The sequence below is a fragment of the Vipera ursinii genome, assembly GCF_947247035.1.
Source record: "Vipera ursinii genome assembly, chromosome: Z".
Taxonomy (NCBI): domain Eukaryota; kingdom Metazoa; phylum Chordata; class Lepidosauria; order Squamata; family Viperidae; genus Vipera; species Vipera ursinii.
Genome location: NC_139517.1, coordinates 47,867,698 through 47,890,300, shown reverse-complemented (window position 1 = coordinate 47,890,300; position 22,603 = coordinate 47,867,698). Strand labels below are relative to the sequence as shown.

Genomic DNA, 22,603 nt, shown 5'->3' with positions numbered 1-22,603 from the left:
AAATGAAGAGAAATCAAATCCTACAATATTTGAACAAACTAAAGATTAAGACTGTTAGAAGTAAAAGGAAGGAATATAAAGATGGATTTCTTTGAAACAATTAAAATAAGATACATTGTTACTTCTAGCTATCCTTTATGGATTTTCTGGTGAAACTGGGACTGAAAAGATCATGCTTTATGGAATAGATAACAGAGGGATATCTTGGTTATATTTTTGCAAGATCCAAAAACAATATAGAATATTTGCTGAGATAATTAATTGTTTAGAATATTAGTGGCGTTTAAAATAAACAGAAAACAACAATGCTTATTAGGAATATGACCTCTCAGGACTATGATATATTGATTTAAAAATCTGGTTTTAAGGTTGAGAAAAAGGTGAAATATTTGGGGGTTATATTGACAAATACAAACACAAAATTGTTTCAAAATAACTATGTGCCTCTTTGGAATGATATCAAAAGGGATTTATTAAGATGGGATAAATTGCATTTATCACTGTGGGATAGAATTTCTGTAATTAAGATGAATGTTTTATCAAAGGTGTTTCGGATGTTACCAATACTTGCAACTGATACTCCTTTTAAACAATGGCAGAGGGATATTTCCAAGTTCATATGGCAAGGGAAAAAACCAATCACTAGATATAAACTTTTGCAAGATGCTAAGGAGGAGGTTTGGGTCTGATGGATTTGAAATTGTATTTTGATGTTGCTGTTTGGTCCGGCTAAAAGAGTGGATAAACTTCCAAAATATTTAAAAGGTCATGAATTAAGATTTAGCTGGCATGGTCACCAATTGTATGACAAAGTAAAGTAAATATTCATTTTAATAACCATTTTGTTAGGCATGCCACCCTAAGAGTTTGGAATAAATATATAACAAGTCTTTCTGTAAAGTTGCCTCTCTGTATGTCGCCCCAGAGAGGCAGCTTTTTTTAGAAAAGAAATGGTGGACTGGTGGACTTACACTCAAATAATATCTTTTAACTTTGGTGATTGTATTCTTAAGTCTAAGGAGGAGTTAGAATCAGAAGGAAGTGATTGCAATTGGTTTACATATTTACAATTGAAAGATTTAAACCAGAAAAAGAGTTATGGGTTTGATTTGTGAAAAACAAACTGGAAATCCTACTGTGCGGTAGTCATGAATATATTATTGCTAAATTTTACAAATTGTTATTGAATTTGAATTTGGAGAATGAACATGTAAAGCACTGCATGATTCAGTGGGCAAGGAATTTTGGATATAATGTCATGCTTGAACAATGAGAAAATGTGGACGAAAGGTTTAAAATTTATATTAAATTATAAATTAAAATTGTTATAAGGTGTATTGTTGGTATTTAACATCAGATAAGTTGTCAAGAAAGTATAAAGTTATTTCATATGAATGTTGGAAATGTAAAAGTAAAGAAGGGACCTTTTATGACTTTTGGTGGACAAGTGACAAAGCAAAGAAATATTGGAGTAGGATTGATAGCTTAATACAGAAGATTGTAAAAGTGAATATGAAGATAAAACTAGGAACTTTTGGGGGGGGGTTCAGTGGAAAAAGACTTTGGGGAAAAATGGAATTTTGATGCTATATATGTTGATGGCAGCAAGATTACTTTTATGCACAAAAATGGAAAGACAGTTTGATTGGCTGCAGGAGTTGATGGGAGTTAGCAGGGATGGCTAAACTGACTGCTTTGGAGGCTTCTGGTTTGTCACATGGCCACCATGGACAGCTGGGAGACTTGCTCACTCTCCCCCGTTCAGTTTCGGATTGCTGGGGGCCCCTGAAAAGGGCCAAAAGTCGCCCTGAAGAGGGGATTTTAGCCCTCCCTCTAGAAACAGTGGTGATTGAATATACAAGGGACCTTTTTTGAAAACATTGAAAAAATAATCTGATCCCAATTGGAACTTTATTTCCTAAAGCTTGTGGATTAAAAGATTTTTGATTATCTACTTTTTATCTTCTATTTTTATTTGAAAGTCTGGGTTTTTCCTCTTAAAACAGAAGAAAAAAACCAAAAGGATTGAAATAACTTGAGATTTAAAGGAATTCCTTAAACTGCGGAGTGACATCTTGTGGCTAAACCTGAAATTGCAATTTATTATTCTTAAAGAAAAGAGACTTGGATGATAGTTCAGAAAATAAGATTCATGTGACCTTGAACACCAGCTGTGAGAGTTTTAGCTCTGTTTTTTATTTACTGGGGGCGGAATGTAAAAGATTTCAATTCAACTCATCACTATGGAAGACCAGGAACAGACCTTTTCTATGGAAGAAATGCAAAAACAAATTTCTGCTATATTGAAAATAACTTACCAAACTTACCCAACTCTTCTTGCAGCTGGTGATGAAATAAGAGCTTTCCAGAAAAAATCAGAAAGTGTCTTAGATATGAAATCTCAAGCTTTGACAATAACTAAAAACCTATCTATACAGAATACAACAGAAAAAATTGAATAATTAAATATTATCACAGAAGATCTAACTGCCCAACAAGTACAGATAATAGAAAATTCAGAAAAAAATCTGATAACTTGGATGGAGGAAAACACCTGCTATATAAATCAGAAAGAATTTGAAGATCAAGAAGAGAAACAGATGGAAGGAAAGTTAAACAGTTTAGGACAGCTACGTCAAGAGGAAAAAATAAAGAGATGATGGTTTGATGTCACCTCTTTATATTTATCTCTTGTTCTTTTTCTTCATTTTTCTTTTTCTTTGCACTTTTTACTCCTTTTCTCTATTCTTTTTTCTTTAAGTTTAGCTAGATTTTACTATTGTAATCAACATTCTTAATAAAAATTATATAAGGGTGACCAGAAAGTAGAAAAACAAACTTGACATTTAATATTTAGTATTTAGATGAGCCTGTACTTCTCCCCCCCCTTCAAATGGCAAAAAATCAAAAATTCTTATTGCACAAATCCCTAGCCCTGAATTGCTGAAGTTTTTTTTTTATTAAGCAGAATTCTTGCAGGCTTTGGCAGTTCATTTCCAGCCAATAAACTTTTTGATGTGCTACTTTGACAACCGTATTGTTGCTCTTATTGTTTCTTACATGTTTGGAGTAAGTGAATCATTAAACCAGCAATTGACTAGAATCCAGACAAGGCATTTATCAAATGCATATTTCTTTAAAGCTCAAAGAAAGGAATTTTCCCTTTTGTAGAAAATCTATCCTATATTATTTGTTTGCAATTCAGATTTAAACAGCAAGATTTTCCCCTATTAGAATTCTAGAATATTTCCAAGTCTAGAATGATCAAGAGCTAATTAGGGGAATTATAGCTTAACCTTCTAATACTACTTCTCCAGAGTGCCCAGTAGTCTATTTATATGAACCAAACAAGCAGGAGTGAACCCAATAACACTCTACCACATTCTTGGAAACTACCTAAATAGTTGAAATGTATGACAGTTCCTGCTTGTTGCTTTCATTCAGATATCTCCCATTGCAAATTTCATCCATTTGTCTTTGTTTCTGTTAGATTCTCTCCTCTGCTTATAAAGAGTTTTGATCATGAGATTGTTCCTCTTTGGTATATCCGAGCTACGGTAGTTTTTATAAATGCATTTCTTTTACTGTGGAATGTGCCTTTTGCATCAATTATTAAAATAATTTTATTGGAAATGGGGGCAGCAAGAAAAAGTTGAATACTATGCTTTCTTGTCAGTATTGAGAAGAGGTGCATTTTATGGTTCTTTCTCTTTTACTCCCTTGGAAGTTCTGCTGATGATAACAATTTTTGTTTTTGTTTTTTGCCTCTGTCAATAATGCTGATGTGCAGAACTGGAAATCAAGAGAGGGTTTAGTAGTTGGGATGACCTCTCAATGCAGGAATGCAGCCTCCCGTGCTCTGTGAGAGAGGGATTCAAAACACCTTCTAGATCCCAGAGTACTAGCTTCCTAATAAATATTTTATTGTGCTAGTGCCTGTCTTATTAACAGAAATATTTGGGGGAAGATAGGAATCAATGCCATGATTTCCTACTTGCAACACTTCCTTGTTTTTTCACTACCTGCTTCCCATTTTTTGAATCTAAATGGAGGAAAAAGGAATAGCTCTCCTAAAAGCTCTTGGCCTGAACACAACCTCAATGGGGAGCTCGGAATATAATAGTAAGTATTGTACAGGGAAGTGGGCAGGAAGGGTCAAAGAATCTGGACTGTTTTTCTCTGAATTATGTTTATTTATTTTCATTAAGTTCACATTTTTTATTTTGGCCAGGTTGGTGTTGCCTTATGGAATATCAGCTTTCCTTTCAAAGCCTGTCTTTATATATTACGGTAGATGTACAAAGCCTCATGTACAAGGCTTTCACTCCAAAGTGCAGTTACTCTTGTAAGAAAAGTTGAACCTCAATCAAGGCAATTTTTTCCAAAAGTGCAGAGGAGATCAAGTAGATTGCCACTGCTGTTGGGGCTCAACTTGCAGCTGAAGTAATGAGGAGAGGACCTATTTCCTTTAAGACTAAGGCATAGTCATTTCCCATAAGACAGCTGTTTAAAGATTTAGAGAAGCTTGAGGTGGCTTTGGGAATTAAGGAGAGTGACTAAGATCTATTCTAGGTCTTGATCTCCCTCTTATCAAGGCACTTAGACCAATAAAGCTTGAAGCATAAGGATTCCACTCCAGAGCATGAAAGATCCCATGGGGCTTTCTTTGCTTCTATTTTAATTGCATTCCTTTATAAGGCAGAAGTAGCAGAAAAGCATGCACATCTTGGCATTTTCATGAGAAATCCTCCCAAATCGCAGGGGCTCAGCATCCTTTGGCATATCTGAAGCTTAGAAACTCAGTAGCACTGCAGTGTTATCATCCTTATTTGGTTGGTGCAGATACAATTCTCAGAGGTATCAATTCTGTTCCTTTTATCAAGATATCTTTGCCATACTGAATAAGAGTGACTGCCCTTATAGTCAGAGCAAAAGGCATATGTTGCAGAAGGCCCTTTCATTCCATCCTTTTGAGGATGGGCAGCAGGCTGAGGTAGAATCCACAAAAGTATCCACCAATGGTCTGGTTACTGAAGAAATAAAAAATAATTTGTGAGAACAATGAATTTTAAATAGCACACATTGGATGTCTATTGCTGGTTGATAAAATGGTCTTACTTAATGTGCTAAGCCATAAAATGCATCATTTTTGTAGAGGTTATAATAAGATCATCCTTATTACTCAGCTATTACTATACTTCAACTCATAACATGCCTTGCTATTGATATTGCTGGCTAGGGCTGAGCTAATGGAAGTTTTAATTCTGGAGTGTCACAAGTGGTTCACTTCTGGATTCACATGATATTTGAATCTTATTATATGGTTTAATAGATTTGATTTAGCACAATATCTGTGTGGTTTATTTCATTTATCAAATTTATACAGCTGCCCATCTCAATGATGTGACTGGGTGGTGTATAATAAAACTAATAAAACATTTTTAAATAACCATTAAGAACTATTAACCTAAAACTTTTAAATAATAATTAAAACAATGAACTTAAAATGCATCAAATCCCACACGCATTACCGTATTTTCCAGCGTATAAGACGACTTTTTAACCCATGAAAATCACCTCAAAAGTTGGGGGGTCGTCTTATACGCCCAGTCGTCTTATACGCCGTAAAATCAGCGAGCCCAGGAAGGCACGCCCTCCCCTCTCACTGTGGAGGAAGCAGGGCAGGCTGGCGTCTGGCGGGAGCCGGCAGGGCAGTCCTACGCACGCGTGTGCTCCCCGGCTGTTAAGGAGCACTCCTTAGCAGCCGGGGAGTGCGTGCGTGTGCAGGACTGCCCTGCTGGCTCCCGCCCGACGCTCTTCCCTCTTGAGGCAGCATCGCTCCCCGGCTCCTAAGGAGTCCTCGGGGATGCTGCCTCAAGAGGGAAGAACTGCCCTGCCGGCTCCCGCCCAACGCCGGACGGCTCCGCCGATGCTGCTTCAAGAGGGAAGAGCGTGAGGCGCCTGCCATGGCTCTTGAGGCAGCATCCCCGAGGACTCCTTAGGAGCCAGGGAGCGATGCTGCCTCAAGAGGGAAGAGCGTCGGGCGGGAGCCGGCAGGGCAGTCCTGCACACACGCGCACTCCCCGGCTGCTAAGGAGTGCTCCTTAACAGCCGGGGAGCGCGCGTGTGTGCAGGACTGCCCTGCCGGCTCCCGCCAGATGCCAGCCTGCCCTGCTTCCTCCACAGTGAGAGGGGAGGGCGTGCCTTCCTGGGCTTGCTGATTTTCCGGCGTATAAGACGAAAAATCTTGAAAATCATCTCAAAAGTTGGGGGGTCGTCTTATACGCCCAGTCATCTTATACGCCGGAAAATACAGTATTTCATGGGCTCCGTTATTGTAGGGTCCCCAAGCCTGCTGGAAAAAAAAACACTTTTAAAGAGATTTCTGGATTGTCAATAGGGTTTAGTCTAATCTTGCCTTGAGGGAATGATACTCCAAACTGCTATGGGTGCTATGGCAGAAAAGGCTTGTTGCTGGGGTGCCATCAGATGGAACTATTTAGCAAATTGGACCCGTAACATGCCTTTCCTATCAGACCTAAATAGATGGCTAGATGTAACTTAGAAGAGGTATTATGTGTTATTTATTAACATGTGTCTAAGAAACCATAAGGGACGCGGTGGCTCAGTGGGTTAGGACGCTGAGCCTGTCGGTCAGAAGGTCGGCAGTTTGGCGGGTCGAATCCCGAGTGCCGCGTAACAGAGTGAGCATCTGTTACTCGTCCCAGTTTCTGCCAACCTAGCAGTTCGAAAGCACGTAAAAATGCAAGTAGAAAAATAGGGACCACTACGGTGGGAAGGTAACAGTGTTCCGTGCGCCTTTGGCGTCTAGTCATGCTGGCCACATGACCACGGAGACGTGCTGGCTCTTCGGCTTTGAAACAGAGGTGAGCACCGGCCCCTAGAGTGTGGGGGAACCTTTACCTTAAGAAACCATGCATAGTACAGTACATTCAATCAAGAAAGTCTAAGGAAGATTTATATAATGGCATGATTTCTTTAGCCAGAATTTCAAGCTCCTATTCTATGCTACACAAGCTGCCTTTTGCAATTGACTGACCAAAAAATAGAGAAAAATAATAAAAAATAAAACCGTACTCTGGGATTATAGAATTTAAACAGACAGAATAGGCTTAACAATTATTGAAAAGAAAAACAAGAAAGTCTGGATAATGGCTATGGCAATACTTGGAGACCGTAGAATAGAAGAGAAAGAACTGGAGAAAACCAGAAACTAACTGTAGACCTGCAAAACAGAATGACTGTGGCAAAAGAAAGCAAAGATACCAATAGTAATAGGCGCCTTAGGTGCAAAACCCTGGAGCACCACTTTAACACCAAAATTGCCAAAATCATCACCAGTCAGTAGCAAAAGGCAGCATTATTATTATTTTTTATCTCAACTTTTACATATAACTTAAGGCAACAAATATACCTGTAGATATAATGCCTAGGGAAAGATTGATCTAATTTCTTCAAACAAGAAAAAGGCAAGGTGGGTTGCACAAGACTTGCCTGCTCAACAGAGGCTAGTTAACTGCTGGCCTAGATCAAACATTCTCAAAACATTCTAGTGTTTCTCAAACTTGGCAAATTTAAGACACGTGGGCTTTAACTCCCAGAATTCCCAGCCAGCTGCTGGCCTAGTTCATTCCTTACCAGACATCCAATATCACTAGCAAACTTTACGCCTTTACTTTGTCGTTGTTCCTGGGAGGCAAGGCTGCTGCCACTCACAGAATTTCTCCTCATGATCCCTGCAGAGGTAATAATCACATTCATGAAAAGACAACTGTAATGTAAATCAATATATAAGTATAAAATAGATGGGAAGCTAACATTATTGTACAATATCACACACAATTACAATATGCATTTTATTTGCATTGGGACGGGGGGGGTGTTTTTTAAAAAAAATCTTTCCCACCCATCCATCGTACCAAAATCTTAATCAAGATGGTTTGTTTCTTCTAATATTAGAAACAAGGAAAGAGTTATTTTAATTACTGCAATGGGGTGAGTCGGGGTGGTTAAAATCTCCTCCCTTCTCAGGGATTTTATGTATCTGGAAGCAGGTAAGAGAATGAATGCCTGTACAATTTGTACTGTGAATGAGGCTAAAAAGTTGTATTTTGTCACTATTAAAGTGTTTTCACTGAGATGAGGCATGCAGTCCTGTTATTTCATTGAAACAGTTCTCCATAGATAGGTAGGTATTTATTTAAAATATAACAGGTTCTCAGTTTACAGATACCCAGGAAAAGCCTAGAGATTGTTAACAAAACAGCAGTGCTGAATAGTTTCCCACAAAACATTGAGCTGCTGTATATAGAATCAGGGTGGGGCATATTGTATGAGTTCTATATTCCTTCATCTGCCAAGGGCATTTTCCAAAGTGTCACAAGACATTTCTCATTTAAGTAGGCTTATTGAAATTTGCCTTACAACTAGATTAGTCAGTTAAGTCTGTAGCCATGGCTGTCCATTGCTTGCATGCACTTAGCACAGAGGTAAGAAAAGGCTTACCTTGGGGCTGCGCTGCGTCTGGGCGCTGTAGGCTGCTGCGCCTCAGGGGATTGAAGCTGCCCTTAGAGAGGCGGCGTTGGCGACTGGAAAGTATGGTGGCAGGTGATACAATTCCAGCAGGTGGCACCTTGCCAAGGCGGGCATAAAGCTCCTCTATTTCTTGTTTCTGCTGGGCCTGGAGCTTTTCCACTTCAGAGAGATGCCTGAGAGAAGGACAGAATGAAAGGGGATACTACTGAATGGAGTAGGGAAATTTTTTATTTACGGCCAAGTAGTACCAAAACTACTCACTTCTGGCGCAAGGCTTGTAGTTCAACCCAGACATCATCATCTTCTGTGCTGTCTGAATCATCGCTACTGGGGTAGGAAGGGCTGTGTATATAATTCATCCAAACAATGTTGCTATGTGTGGGCTCTCCTTCCCCCTCTCCTTCTGCCACAGGAGTGGTGCCCTCCTCGCCTTCCTGCACAGGTGTTTCACCAGGAGATCCACTATCAGATTCAGAAGTACTTGAGATGTCAGGTCCATTGCCTTTGGGGGAAGATTCTGATGGGATATTCCGTGTGGGTGTCACCTGGAAACGCCCCAGGATTTGTGGCTTGGGGTCTCCTGGTAAAGAGAAACAAAGTATGAGGAAGAGCTGTAGGCAAATCTTCCTGTGGTATTTTTCAGTTGGCAACTTTTAAGATATATGAACATACACTCTTAGAATTCTCATCTAGATGTTACAGCTACGAGCCATTGCTCAAAGGATATCTTGAAGCTCAAGCAATGCTACTTAAAGTCACTGGACAACCTATGTAAGCTCTTCTCCCATGTGGGATGTGGAGAGGCTCACAGTATGTCTCCTTGTATGAAGTATCAAAAGGAACAAGAACAATGACTTTGTTATGGTCATAGACCCCATAGTTCCATGAAATCTATGGCCCGAAACAAGTAACAGAGAGCCAAGCAAAGGAAATAGAGTTGGAACTTTTGCCTCCCATTTCATTTGATTGATGCCCTGGCTGTGGCTCATTTTGAAAGCTGGTGAAAGGCCACGGCTTATACGGTGCTTATATACATGTTTCCATAAGAGTGGCAAACCTTCCCTGTAAAGTAAGACAATCAAGGTTTCAATGAGAGGGATACATCTGGAGCTCAGTTGTGGTGTCAAACAAAATCAAAATGAAAGCAAAAGGACTAGCTCAGGTCCTCTTCTCCCTCTCTCTTTTTACCATGCCTTGGAGAGCAGAAAAGCAGGAAAGTATGTTTTTAGAACTTTTCCACCATTCCACAAGTCTGCTGAGTACAGCAGCAGCCTTATGCTACCTGCAGCAACACAAAAACTAGCCATTGAGTCAAGTGATACTGGAAGAGAAAGGCACCAGGGAAGGCTTCTCAGACACTGGAAGGGACAATCTTGCAGCCTGCAATGACCAGTATTTACCAGTCAGACTACCCATTAAGGTCACTTAACCACATCAACAAAATGCAATCAAGCATGTGAAGTGATTTTGCACAATTTGCAACTGTTGGATGGTACTGTCTTAGGAAGGGAACACAGTTTTATATCACTATAGCTAAGAATAATTTAAGCCTAGCTTGTAGCAATATTTGTAGAAGGTAGTGGCGTGTCAAAATTTGCAAGATGGCAGATGTAGCATTGTGATGCAAACCTTGCCCCTTTTGAACATGTATGCATCATCACATCTAGCACTGTGCTGATTTTGAGCTATCCACTATGGATGCTGCTTTGAGTCATGGCTTTTCACAACAGCAACCTGTAGAGGGTTCCAGATTTCCTGCTCCAATTCTTCTGAAACACTTCTTACCTTCACTGATGGTTGTGTATTCAGTAGAGGAACCATTGGAAGTACATAGATCTGATATGGTTAATTGTGATCCGGACCAGGAAGAAACAGGAGCTACCTGTGGAGAAAGGGAAATAAATCAGCAGAAATCTTTCTATTTTTGGTCCATTCACCATGCAGTGGAACTCCAGTTTGTTTCTTCAAGAGATGTTTGCGTTATCCATTGATAATTCATTAAATCAGAGGATTAGCCTGGTATTCAGGCACTACTAAAATAATGTACATCTGATCGTAATATGGAGAAGCTGCTACAATTAGGAATTCTCAATCAGTATTTAACTGAGGTTCCTATGGAGTTGAGATAAAGCTTCCAAGGAGTGTTCCTCTATTATAATAAAAAATCCCCATGCCCATTGTTAAAATTGCTAGCTTTTGATGACTAAATATAATACAAGCATTCACTATTTCCTAAAATGAACAAAATTCCATATAGCAATGTTCCCATTTATGTTCACCCATCTTAATTAAATAATACATTTCAACAGTATCTTAGAACTGAGGCACGAGGATACAAGAGAGCCTCTTGTTTTCCCTCATCTATAGTCACACAAGATACTTACTGGATGGTTCTCAGAATTCCCGGCAATTGAGGTGACTGGAGATGGCTTAAAGCCTGGAGACACCACTGGCCCCAACATTCCATTGGCTAAATGAACTGGTTTGGGGGAAGACACTAGCTCAGGATAGATAAAACGTACAGTAGTTGGGGTTGGTGGACATAGAACTGGTGGCTGTGGGACTGGAGAGGTATAGAGAGGCCCTGTCTGGGCAGTGCCTACAGATACTGCTGGGAGAAGTGACTGGGCCATACTCATCATAGCCAGAGAGAAGACATTGGCAAAGGAGTACAATGGGGAAGTAGAGGAAGGCCACATGGGGATAGGTGGTGCATGCACAGCAGTGCCAATGGATGGACCAATGGAAGTGCTTGTGGGTAATGTGGGGAGAACAGAATTTGGTGGTGAAATTGGTTGAGGGATGGGGACAAGGTAAGAGGGTGTTGTAGGAGTCCCTGGATACATATGGTAAGTTGGCCAGGTCTGTCCAGGTATACTGTTGACACCTGTAAGGAAAAAGGCAAGTTGTCAGGTCAGTTGTCCTAGTAGCCAAGGAAGGGAAATCAGCTGTATCTCACTGGTTATGCATCATTGCAGAAAGTTTCCCCCTTGTTTGCAGAGCAAATGGGCCCTGTTCATTTTGTTCTTTCCTATCACCAATCAGCTTTATTTTCTAATTAATATTAAGTGGATCCCTTGCCCAATTTTTTCCATCAATGTCCATATTTTGCACCATGGGAACATAAAGTATGTGATGAATTTCGCATGGCAGCTTATATATTGATTTTGGATAACACCTTTTATTTCAAAAGGTTTAAAATATTTTTAAAAGAAATATGGGGCTAAGAAAATAGTATAATATAGAGTGAGAGATATGATGTATTGTGTTATATAATTCATTCAGATTTTTTCCACATTACTGGGATTACTGTAGTCTTGCCCCTGCCCAGATCACAAATAAGTAAACCATTTACAAGTTTTTCCAAATTCAAGAAAGCTAAAGTAAAGTTTCGTTCCTTCTGTTGTTGTTTTTAAAAAGCCTGGTTCATGTAGGATATTAGACTTCTCCAGATTATCCCTTTATTGTTGAATTATCTTATATCATTATGACCAGTACTACTTGCATGCAGTAACTTTTTCTCAGCTCAATCCACTCACAGAGTTGTTGTTGGGAAAGTAGGAAGGGGTGATATTATATACACCACCTTGGGTGGTACAACGTAGAGGCAGGAAGTAATAGTTGCCATCATCACTATCATCTTAGATATCTAGCCAATGTCTGGCATTTTACATCACTGGATAAAAATCCTTCAAGATAGCAAGCCTGGTTAGCTTCCCTAAATGCTATCTACGAAAATAGCATTTTATAACTAGAACTAACCACAGTTTTACCTGCAGATGTCATTGAGAGCAGTGGTTGCCCAATGTTTTGCGTAGTTGATGGGGGAAAGTTGGGGCTAAAGGGCTCATTCTCAGAAATTGCATCCACCACTGAAGTATGGATAGGTGATGACACAGGCTGTCCTGAATTATTGCAACCAAAATCTGTAAAAAGTTGAATACTTAGGATACATATTTAGATCCTTTACTACAGATTAGCATCCCTTAATGAATATCCTTTAAGGCTGAGTCTTGCATCATTTCTAACTTTTACATTTGCTAAGTATTCATATTATTTTTGATAAGGTATAGCATTCAATCATGATGCCCTCTTTTCTCATCTTTTGACACACATTTATATTGTAAAGCAGCAGAAAGCAGAAAAACTCTGTTTCGATTTTTACTAAAACCATGAGAGTTGGCAATTGCAGCCTAATGTAAAAGTTATACACTTAGAATTAAATAATTCTGAGTTCACAATATATTTGGTATACCCAAATTGAGTGGCGTTTATAGTGCTTCTGCATAAAAAAATACTATCATTTATTCCAAGTATTCTTTGTTTCAGCAATATAATTAAAAAAAGATTGACAGCATATGAAAAAATATCATTCTTTTGTTAATTCCCAGGAATCTGTCTCCTGCTCTCCTGAACTTGTTTGAAAGTAATAGAATCCTAAGGGAAACTGTAATTCTCTGAATGTATCAATAGCTGACTGTTAAATTTTGGAAAGATTTAACCTCCTATTCTTATAAATAACAAAGTCTAGCAGTAATATTATTCTGGGTTAAATTCTCAGAGAAGGACTTCAGTCCTATTTCTTCTCCTATTGCCTGTTAAGTTTCAGTATCTGATAGATCAGATCCAGTAAATGAAATAGCTTTTCAGGTAATAAGTGAAAAGTAATCTGGTTTGAGCAAATGTTACATTACATTACCAATAAGAGATGAGGATGAGGAGATGGAACACGAGAGATCTTGCAGTGGCAACTCAGCCTAAAAGAAAACAGGAAAAAGGTAAAAAAAATCATTTAATAGATAATGAAATGAGGCCTCTCTGACCATGTGAAGAATGCTCTGTCCTTCTTAGCCATTATGATTTGGGATTAATGAAAAAAGACTCTTATTCAGTTTCCAGACAAATCTGAATTCTAGAACCTTTCTCAGTGACAAAGTACCTTAACGAAAGAGTCCTTAGCATTTTAAGATATTTTAGGATGAGTGAAGGAAAAGTCAAAGGAAAGATGGTTTATCTCTGAAGATCTGTTACCCTTGCGGCCCCTGACCCGGTGCAGATCCCAGCGAGCTCCATGGTTCTCCGCGGAGCTCCGGGAGATGAAGCGTCGGAAACGGGGCCTAGAGAGCTGCTGGAGGTCCAGCCGATCTGAATCCGACCGGTTGCGGTTAAGAACCTACATTAGGTCTTATCTCGCAGCAATGAGGGTGGCGAGGTGTAATTACTTCTCTACCCTCATCGCGTCCGCAGATAATCGCCCGGCCGCCTTGTTTAGGGTGACTCGCTCCCTTCTTAATCAGGAGGTGAGGGAGGATCCCTTGCAGGGTCGTGCCGAGGAATTTAGTCAACATCTGTCGGATAAAATTGCTCGGATTCGGACCGGTTTGGACTCCAGCTGGGCAGAGTCTGGCGATCAGGACACGGGCGGTCCTGTCAATGTTATCTGGGAGGAGTTTGATTCTGTGACCCCTGATGAAGTGGACAGGATTATGGGGAAGCTGAGTTCCACCACATGTTTATTGGATCCGTGCCCTTCTTGGCTGGTTTATGCAGCTAGGGAGAGGACACGAGGCTGGCTCCAGGCGGTTATATCTGCTTCTTTGAGCGAGGGTTATTTCCCCACCGTCTTGAAGGAGGCGGTGGTGAGACCTCTCCTCAAGAAGCCTGCCTTGGACCCAGCTGTATTGAACAACTTTTGTCCAGTCTCCAACCTTCGCTTTCTTGCGAAGGTTGTTGAGAGTGTGGTGGCGCATCAGCTCCCTCTGGTCCTGGATGAAGCGGATTATCTGGACCCTTACCAATCGGGTTTCAGGCCCGGGCACAGCACGGAGACGGCATTGGTCGCTCTGGTGAATGATCTCTGGAGGCCTCGGGATAGGGGATATTCCTCTGTCCTAGTCCTATTAGACCTCTCGGCGGCTTTCGATACCATCGACCATGGTATCCTGCTGCAGCGTCTCAGGGGATTGGGAGTGGGAGGCACAGTTTTTCAGTGGTTCTCCTATCTCCTGGGATGCTCGCAGTCGGTGTTGGCAGGGGGGCAGAGGTCTACCCCTAGGACTCTCGCTTGTGGAGTTCCTCAGGGATCGGTCCTCTCGCCTCTCCTGTTCAACATCTATATGAAACCGCTGGGTGAGATCATTCGTGGTTTTGGAGTTGGGTATCATCAATATGCCGATGATACCCAACTTTTTATTTCGACCCCAAACCACCCCAGTGATGCCCTCGCTGTGATGTCCCGTTGCCTGGAGGCGGTTCGGGTCTGGATGGGGAGGAACAGACTTCAGCTCAACCCTGACAAGACTGAGTGGCTGTACATTCCGGCATCCCGGGACACCCGGGATGTACCATCACTTTCTATGGGGGGTGAGCTTCTACCCCCTGTGGATAGGGCTCGCAACTTGGGAGTCCTCCTAGATTCACGACTCACTCTGGATGATCATATAGTGGCCGTGACTAGGGGGGCTTTTGCCCAGGTTCGCCTGGTGCGCCAGTTGCGGCCCTATCTGGACCGGGATGCCTTATGTACGGTCACTCATGCGCTCGTGACCTCTCGCCTAGACTACTGTAATGCTCTCTATATGGGGCTTCCCTTGAAGACTACTCGGAGGGTCCAACTGGTACAGAATGCAGCCGCGAGAGTTGTGTTGGGAGTTTCCCGGTACTCCCATGTTACACCTTTGCTCCGTGAGCTGCATTGGATACCAGTTGTCTTCCGGGTAAGGTTCAAGGTCTTGGTTATGATCTTTAAGTCCCTACATGGCATGGGTCCGCGATACCTCGAGGACCACCTGCTGCCGGCATCAACTCCCCTCCGCCCTGTGCGTGCCCACAGAGAGGGCCTCCTCAGGGTGCCTCCGGTCAAGGAATGTCGACTGGTGGCCCCCAGGGGGAGGGCCTTCTCTGTGGGTGCTCCGGCATTATGGAACCAACTGCCGGTTGAGCTCCGGATGGCATCGGACCTCCGATCCTTCCGCCGCGGGTTGAAGACCCATTTATTTGAATTAGCGGGTCTGGCCTGATGGGGGTATATGGGTTTTTAATAGGTTTTTATTATTTTATCATTCTTGTATTTTAATTGGGCATTGGTTTAATTTTCTTTTAATTTTTGTATAGTTATTTATATATGCCCTGTGAACCGCCCTGAGTCCCTCAGGGAGAAGGGCGGTATAGAAATCTCAATAAATTAAATTAAATTAAATTACATTAAATTACTGTGCTCAGCTGATCAAAAAGATGAGGAGATACACCTGCTGCTCATTTGGAAAATAACAAAAATGAGCAAAGCATTTCTGGATGCTAAATAAATATTTTTTATCCTAATTCTCAATCAGCAAAGGCCTGAAACTCACTGAGAGAGCATTAGTAGCTGAAGTAGGAGATATACATTGCACATCAGGCTTGCCCACAGCCCCCTGTTCTTTGTTCAACTTATCCTTCTGGAGGAGTGCTTCTACACGCTGGATAATATCATGAATTCCCTGGATGAATCGTTCCTGTTCAGATTTCAGGATAAATTCCTTGGCAACCTGGAAAGCCAAAAGCATAGTCAAAACCAGAATTAAGGAGGTCACATCCTGCCCCCAGTTCCTACTGGTATAGATAATGTGAATAAAAGAAATCAATATCCATACCATGACAGCTGCGATTTCCTCAGGATTGTCTCCATCCAGGTCAAATTTGAAGGTGACCATCTTGTTATTATATGTTTGTAGTTGACACTCAACTACTTGATCGTTCTGATTTGGCATCTACAGAAATTGGGGGATTAGTGTTAGGGTTTCTGCTACCATAGCATGTGCAAGCAACACACACAGACACAGACACAGACACACACACACACACACACAAACCCTGTGGCCAGATAGCGAATCCAGTCTTTTTGATGAGCTTAAAACTTTTCAAGGTTGAAAGATAGAAATTGCATGCCTTTTCCTTCTCTTTCCCTTCCACTACTTATTAGAACATGGGTGATTTGGAGAGGAATTATTCCTACCAGCATGTTAATCATATAAAAAGGTTTTTTCCTGCATACATTTACATGTATTTCTGCTGGGATATTTTAGAATAATACAACAAAGTAGATTGGAAGAAGCCTGATGCATGCCATTCAATTTACATAATTTTGTTATTTAGACTAAGAAAAGTCTCTACAGTAATATTCTGAATAATGCTATGATATTTGTATGATTGGTAAAAAATTTAAACATACATACATAAAAGTTTTCTAAATTATGGAAATGCCATTGCTAAAAATGCTAAATTCCTCTGAAAAGATTGTTTCTATATGCTAGAAAGGACCCTCTGAAAATCTGAAGGTCAGACAAAAATAAGTAGCTTTAAAGTACTGATCCCTCAGGCTAATTTCCTGAATTAATAAATGGGAAAATCCAGAGCTACCTGCCTAACTGAAGCTATAATGAGAATATTTGGAGGACATTCAAATAAGAAAGCAGGAGTCAGTAGGGTATAATGGTTAGTAACTGTGTAATGGCCTAGAAACCAGGAGCCTGACTTGTAGTCCCATCTTAGGCAACTCAGCTAGCTAGGTGACGTTCGGCCATTCACTCTCTCCTGGTTCAACCCACCTCACAAGGTTATTGTTGTGGGGAAAATAGAGGAAGGAATATTAGGTATGTTCATCACCTTGAATTACTTATAAAGTAATAAAGGCAGGGTAAACATTTAATAATTAAAAGGTAATTTACTAGATGATCAAATCTTACAATAGCAGTTCTAAAAGGAGATATTTAGATTTTCATTTCAAATAAAATAATTGTAGAAAACTTGTTTTTTCCTGTTATTTACCCATTTCTGTTCCTTGTATTGCAAAATAGTTCTTATATGTATATGTTAGAAGAGAGAGGAGATTCTAATCAGGACAGCAGGAACGTAAGTACATAATAGATTAAATAAGGTATTTCCTCTATTGATATAGCATGCATTACACTTCAGTTCAACTCACTTCCACAAATTACTGGGGTTTTTTTGTTTAAAAATCAGTTTACAGGGCTAAGGCAGTTTGGCCCAAAATGCAGACTTTCAGGTATTTATGAAACAAATAATTCTCTATTATATGAAAAAGAAGTTGAGAGGTGAAAGGCATAATAAGAGAAAATATATGTTACTCACTAAAAATATTAATGGTGATTGTTGTTAACATTTTCCACATTCCCATATTTGATGGAAAAATAAATATTAAGTATAGCTTTATACCTTACCTTAATCAGTATTTAATTTCCTTGCTGCCTAATTGTAAATATCATTTGATCAAATAATGTTTTTCTCTTACACTTGAAAGATATATATAGTCATGTAACCAAGAAATCCAGGCAAATGTCTACCAAAGTCTGTGTGTAAACATATAGTACAAGGAATGAAATACAACTGCTTATCTATTAGTTTCTGAAATCTAATTCTTATTACACTGTACTCGATGAGGATATTGGTTAAAGGAAGATAAGGCTGGTAAGTCACTTTGGATCTTTCCCATTTGAACCTAAATGTGGCAACCTCCCTTTTCTACCATGTTCCCATTATTTCATCTTTGTATCCTCAGACCATGAATGAGTAAGATGGTCTTAAGTCATTCTTAGTGGTATCAGTGTTATTCTGATACCATCCATGCGAAACCTCAAATTATATTAAATCTATCAGGCTTTAACACTCATTGCCTTGGAGGGAATTGCAAGAATCAGCAAGAAGACAGCAAATGTCACAGTGGTTAATCTGGCTCTAGAATTGCTGGGTAGCAAATCAACATAGTAAAGGGAAAAGGCCATAAACAAATTATGCAACTTAATACTGTGTCCTCTCTTCATGATTTAAGAAAATGTACCCTGGTTCTAGATTGGATAGACATAATTAAATTTTATCCCAAATTGCTTGGTTCCAAATTTTCATAAAGACCCAGCATGGAGTAATGATTAAGGCACTCAGTTAGAAACCAGAAGATGCGAGTTCTATCCCTGCCTTAGGCCCAAAGCCAGCTGGGTGACCTTGGAATGGTCATTCTCTCTCAGTCCCAGGAAGCAGGAAGTGGCAAACAACTTCTGAAATCTTGCCAAGGAAATTGCAGAGACTAGTGCAGGCAATCGCCAGGAGTCAATACGACGTATAGGCACTAAATATAATTCTCATGAACAAATAATGAGAAAGCTTTTGTTCTAGTATGCAAAACTATCACAGCAATACAGGTAGTCCTTGGCTTACTACAACAACGGAGCCCAAAATTTCTGTTGCTAAGTAAGAAATTTGTTAAGTGAGTTTTACAACTTTTCTTGCCACATTCATTAAGTGAATCAATGCAATTGTTCAGTTAGTAACACCATTGTTAAGTGAATCTAGCTTCCCCATTGATTTTGCTTGTCAGAAGGTTGCAAAAGGGAATCACATGACTCTGCAACCATCATAAATATGAACCAGTTACCAAGCATCCAAATGTAAATCACATGACCACAGGGATGCTGTAATGGTCATAAATATGAAAAATGGTCATAAGTAACTTTTTTGGTGCTGTTGTAACTTCAGGCAATCACTAAATGACCTGTTGTAAGTTGAGGACTACCTGTATTTGGGCTAGATTATGAACCTCACTGTACTCTCACTTCAAGACATTGTGACTACAATTACATTTAAGAAGCCCAGGATAGTTCCTGGTTCTGACAGTTGTCTGGATGAATGAATTACCTATGCATGTTTTTCTGTGTCTGTATACAGGTTTATATGTATGATGTATATTTGACGTACATGTAATATATACCATGCCGTTTATATCTTAGGGCAATTATATTTTGAGGCCTGTTTAAATAGAATACCATTCCCCAGTTTCAATAATGGTAACATTACAATCTATCTTAATCCTGGAAAATATGTTCTAGTTATAAATTTATTTTCCTTATTAAGTTGATTTTAACAGCTATAGTACCATAAATTACAGAATACTGGACTTTTTGTGCATGAGGGATAGCCAAGTGGGTTCTACAACACAGAAAGAATGAATCTACAGATGATTTGTATTTGCATATTGTTATGTATTTATCAATGTTTGAATTAGTCATTTTGTTCTTTTTTCCTGACAAATGTGTAAAAAAGACAACTTTCTGGAGTTTTGTTTATGATTATAATTTTCCAGGCCTATGTTTTACTTCTTCCACTTTTAATATCACCTCACAATCTTAGTACAGCTATATCTACATAAATCCTTTTTCTACCATTGTCTGTTAATTAGTATCATTATTAAAACATAAGGCTGTTACAAGTGATAGCACTCACATTAGTAATGCGCAGACGAGATCGAGCACGACGGCGCAGCAGCCTTCCAGAGACTCGCTTGGCCAGGGACTTTGATCTGTCCTCACTTGCAGAGAGACCCTCATAGCCATCACTCAAGCCAGATGCCACATCAGATGTGTAACTATTCCCAGATGAGGAGGAGGAGGAAACAAATTAGAAATGTGATCAGTTTGGATGTATCATAAAATTCATCTCACTTCCTGTCCTTTCTAAATTTCTTGTTTCAGGCAAAGTTGAGGCTTTCAAGAAATGGTCTTAATTTCTGCTGAGAGAGAATATGAACAAATTGTCCTCACCAAACTTTGTTTTGGCCAAAATGAAATTCCAATGAAGTCATTCTGTGAATGTGAGCATTTTCTTTCTCTAGGAGAATCTGCCTATCATGTTCCTTGATCCTCTCTCTTTTTTTCTCCATTTAGTAACAGTTTGGGGAAAGCCCTTGAGAATAGTTTTGCTGTTTGTTTTGTATTCTGGATTTAGATCGATTGAGCCCCTTGGTGAAACAAATACTTTTTTACTTTTCTTTTTGTTTCAGATAGCACTATCTGTTTGGACTGGGAAAATAAAATCAATAACTGGTAAACTTCAAATAGAGAGAGCAAGCTCAGACAGGCTACACCAGAGTTCTATTGTTGGTTAGCTTGGGCTCAGTAATGGCTATCAGAAGGTGCTCCATACAGCCCAATACATATTTGGCATCCCCAAATGGCAAAGACAAAGTTGTTGAATCATGGTGCATTGGAAGCTATTTAATGTATTTATTTAAGAACACTTATAAACCTGCCCAACTCACTCTCAGTGACTCTGGGTGGTTTACAAGGATAAAAAACCAATATAAAAACAACACGAAGCAATAAACCCCTGCCCTCCTGGCAACAACAACCAGTCAATTAAATAAGCCACTTGATGGACTCCATCCTACTCTGGGTGCCCCACATTCACCAGGTCTTCAGAGCCTTGTAAAAGACTGTCAAAGTGGGGGCTAATGTTATCCCTGTGGGGATGATGTTCTAACTTATTTAGAAATTAACTGAAGTAGGGCTGTTGTGAAGACAAGCACTAGAGGGGGAAAGTCCGATACATAACACAAGTTTAAAAAGCACATTTTCCTGAGTAATCTCTATAGACATTATCTTTATTCTAGGGAATTCAGCTTTATTTATCTCTGTGCAGTTTATGTTATGGTTCAGAAAAGAAAGCAAGCAACAAGATTTTGTTCACTCTACATTTTGAGTCATAGCCCATAGCAGCTAACCTGAAACTCTCCTACCTGTCGACAGGGGAAGAGATGTCACTGATGGAGACAGGATCCAGGCTCACAGCAATGGTCTGTGGATATAAAGAGGGAAAGGAAAGTTGCAATGCCAAGCCAGTTCACCTTCTCTCCATGTCTAAGCCATATGCATTAGTGTCACCCAATGCAGCTGTGTATGCCAGAGACAGAATTTCCACTCACTGAAGCAAAGGAATGTTCCGAAACAGTTATTGGGCTAGAATGACTCTGCAGCTTGTCAGGCAACTCTACAAATCCAGAAGAACTTAAGTATCCATCAGTTTCACAATCAGCTGTGGAGGAAAAAGGAGAGAGGTAAAATAAGATTTGACTGCATCTAATCTGGTGGCCTTTTCCAGTTAATTGCCAATTTTGCCCAGCTTCTTTGAAAATGTCAGACCCCCCTCAAGGACAAACAGAGAGCACAAAATCTCAGCGAAAACTGAGAGCAATACTTAAAAGTTGCAAGCTGAGGTTTTCAGGATGCTGTATTACACAGCCAAGTCATATTTCAAATGCTTCTCTGTCAGGGAATTATAGAAACCGTGGTCCATTATACTGGAGGGCATTGGTTATATAGTCATTGGTTGAAGAGAGAGATAACAAAATGGGTGTGCTTACATGTGGCAGAGGAATAGTTAGGATGATACTGGAATGGCTGATGCTGATCAACCTCTGGCTCTTCTGGCTCTGGGGGAAAACTTGATCCAAGGGCAGAATCGGCAGACCCCGGTGTAGTAGGGGTTGAGGTCTGGACAGGACTGAGAGGCGAGGGGGAATCCAGGTCCAGCAAATGCAGGATATCAGGAGTCATTGCCAGAGATTGCTCCTGACGCTTGTGCTGTTCCTGAGCTTGTTTGGTCTTCTCACGCTGGCGCTTGATAGCAAGAACTCGCTCTCGCACAGCTTTGGCCACTGGCTTGTAGTCTGCCTCACACACAAAGCCTAAAACCACCTGCATGATGGGTCAGTCATATGGAGTAGGAAGGAGGGCAGAGCAGAAAGATAGAAAACAGAAGGACAGTCAGACATAGCCATACATCTTGCCGGCCATCTGCAGTACTGTCCTCAGAGCAGGCTCTCTTGTAGATGTGTAATTAAATTGTAGGGTTATAATCAATGTGTAATTAAATTGTAGGTGAGTGTGAGATAGGTCTGTGGTTAGATATATTTACACACAGAAATCTTTGGCAGTGTGAGCAATTCCTGAGCTATTAGCAGACAGCAAGTTAGGCTTATATTGATATTTCCAGAAAAATTTGCATTCAATGTGACATTGCAAGGGAACAGATAAAGACTAGATCTCAACTGTGATAATTCTCATGGGGCAGACTGCAGTGTGACAGAAATGATTGTGTGAAACTACTGTGATTTTAAAATACACATTTGAATAAATAATGATTATTCATATGTTAGGATATGATACTAACATCACAAGGGTTAATGGACAGCATCTTCCCTTAAAAGATGTACCATTCTTAG

At 40.1% G+C, this 22,603-nt stretch overlaps 1 protein-coding gene across 1 annotated transcript in view; it reads right to left on the bottom strand.

Annotated features, from left to right (window-relative positions):
* Window positions 1-4,172: 4,172 nt before the first annotated feature.
* WNK4 (WNK lysine deficient protein kinase 4) overlaps window positions 4,173-22,603 on the bottom strand; it is a gene marked incomplete at its 5' end in the record, with an annotated part of 51,357 nt that continues 32,926 nt past the window's right edge. The window contains 14 exons of the mRNA XM_083378667.1: window positions 4,173-5,030; window positions 7,660-7,757; window positions 8,527-8,729; window positions 8,818-9,136; window positions 10,342-10,438; window positions 10,941-11,443; window positions 12,330-12,482; window positions 13,256-13,313; window positions 15,906-16,082; window positions 16,188-16,304; window positions 19,828-19,969; window positions 21,119-21,177; window positions 21,305-21,414; window positions 21,743-22,076. Coding sequence (XP_083234793.1) covers window positions 5,028-5,030; window positions 7,660-7,757; window positions 8,527-8,729; window positions 8,818-9,136; window positions 10,342-10,438; window positions 10,941-11,443; window positions 12,330-12,482; window positions 13,256-13,313; window positions 15,906-16,082; window positions 16,188-16,304; window positions 19,828-19,969; window positions 21,119-21,177; window positions 21,305-21,414; window positions 21,743-22,076 — 2,373 coding nt within the window. The 3' untranslated portion in view covers window positions 4,173-5,027. The remainder of the gene's footprint in view (window positions 5,031-7,659; window positions 7,758-8,526; window positions 8,730-8,817; window positions 9,137-10,341; window positions 10,439-10,940; window positions 11,444-12,329; window positions 12,483-13,255; window positions 13,314-15,905; window positions 16,083-16,187; window positions 16,305-19,827; window positions 19,970-21,118; window positions 21,178-21,304; window positions 21,415-21,742; window positions 22,077-22,603) is intronic.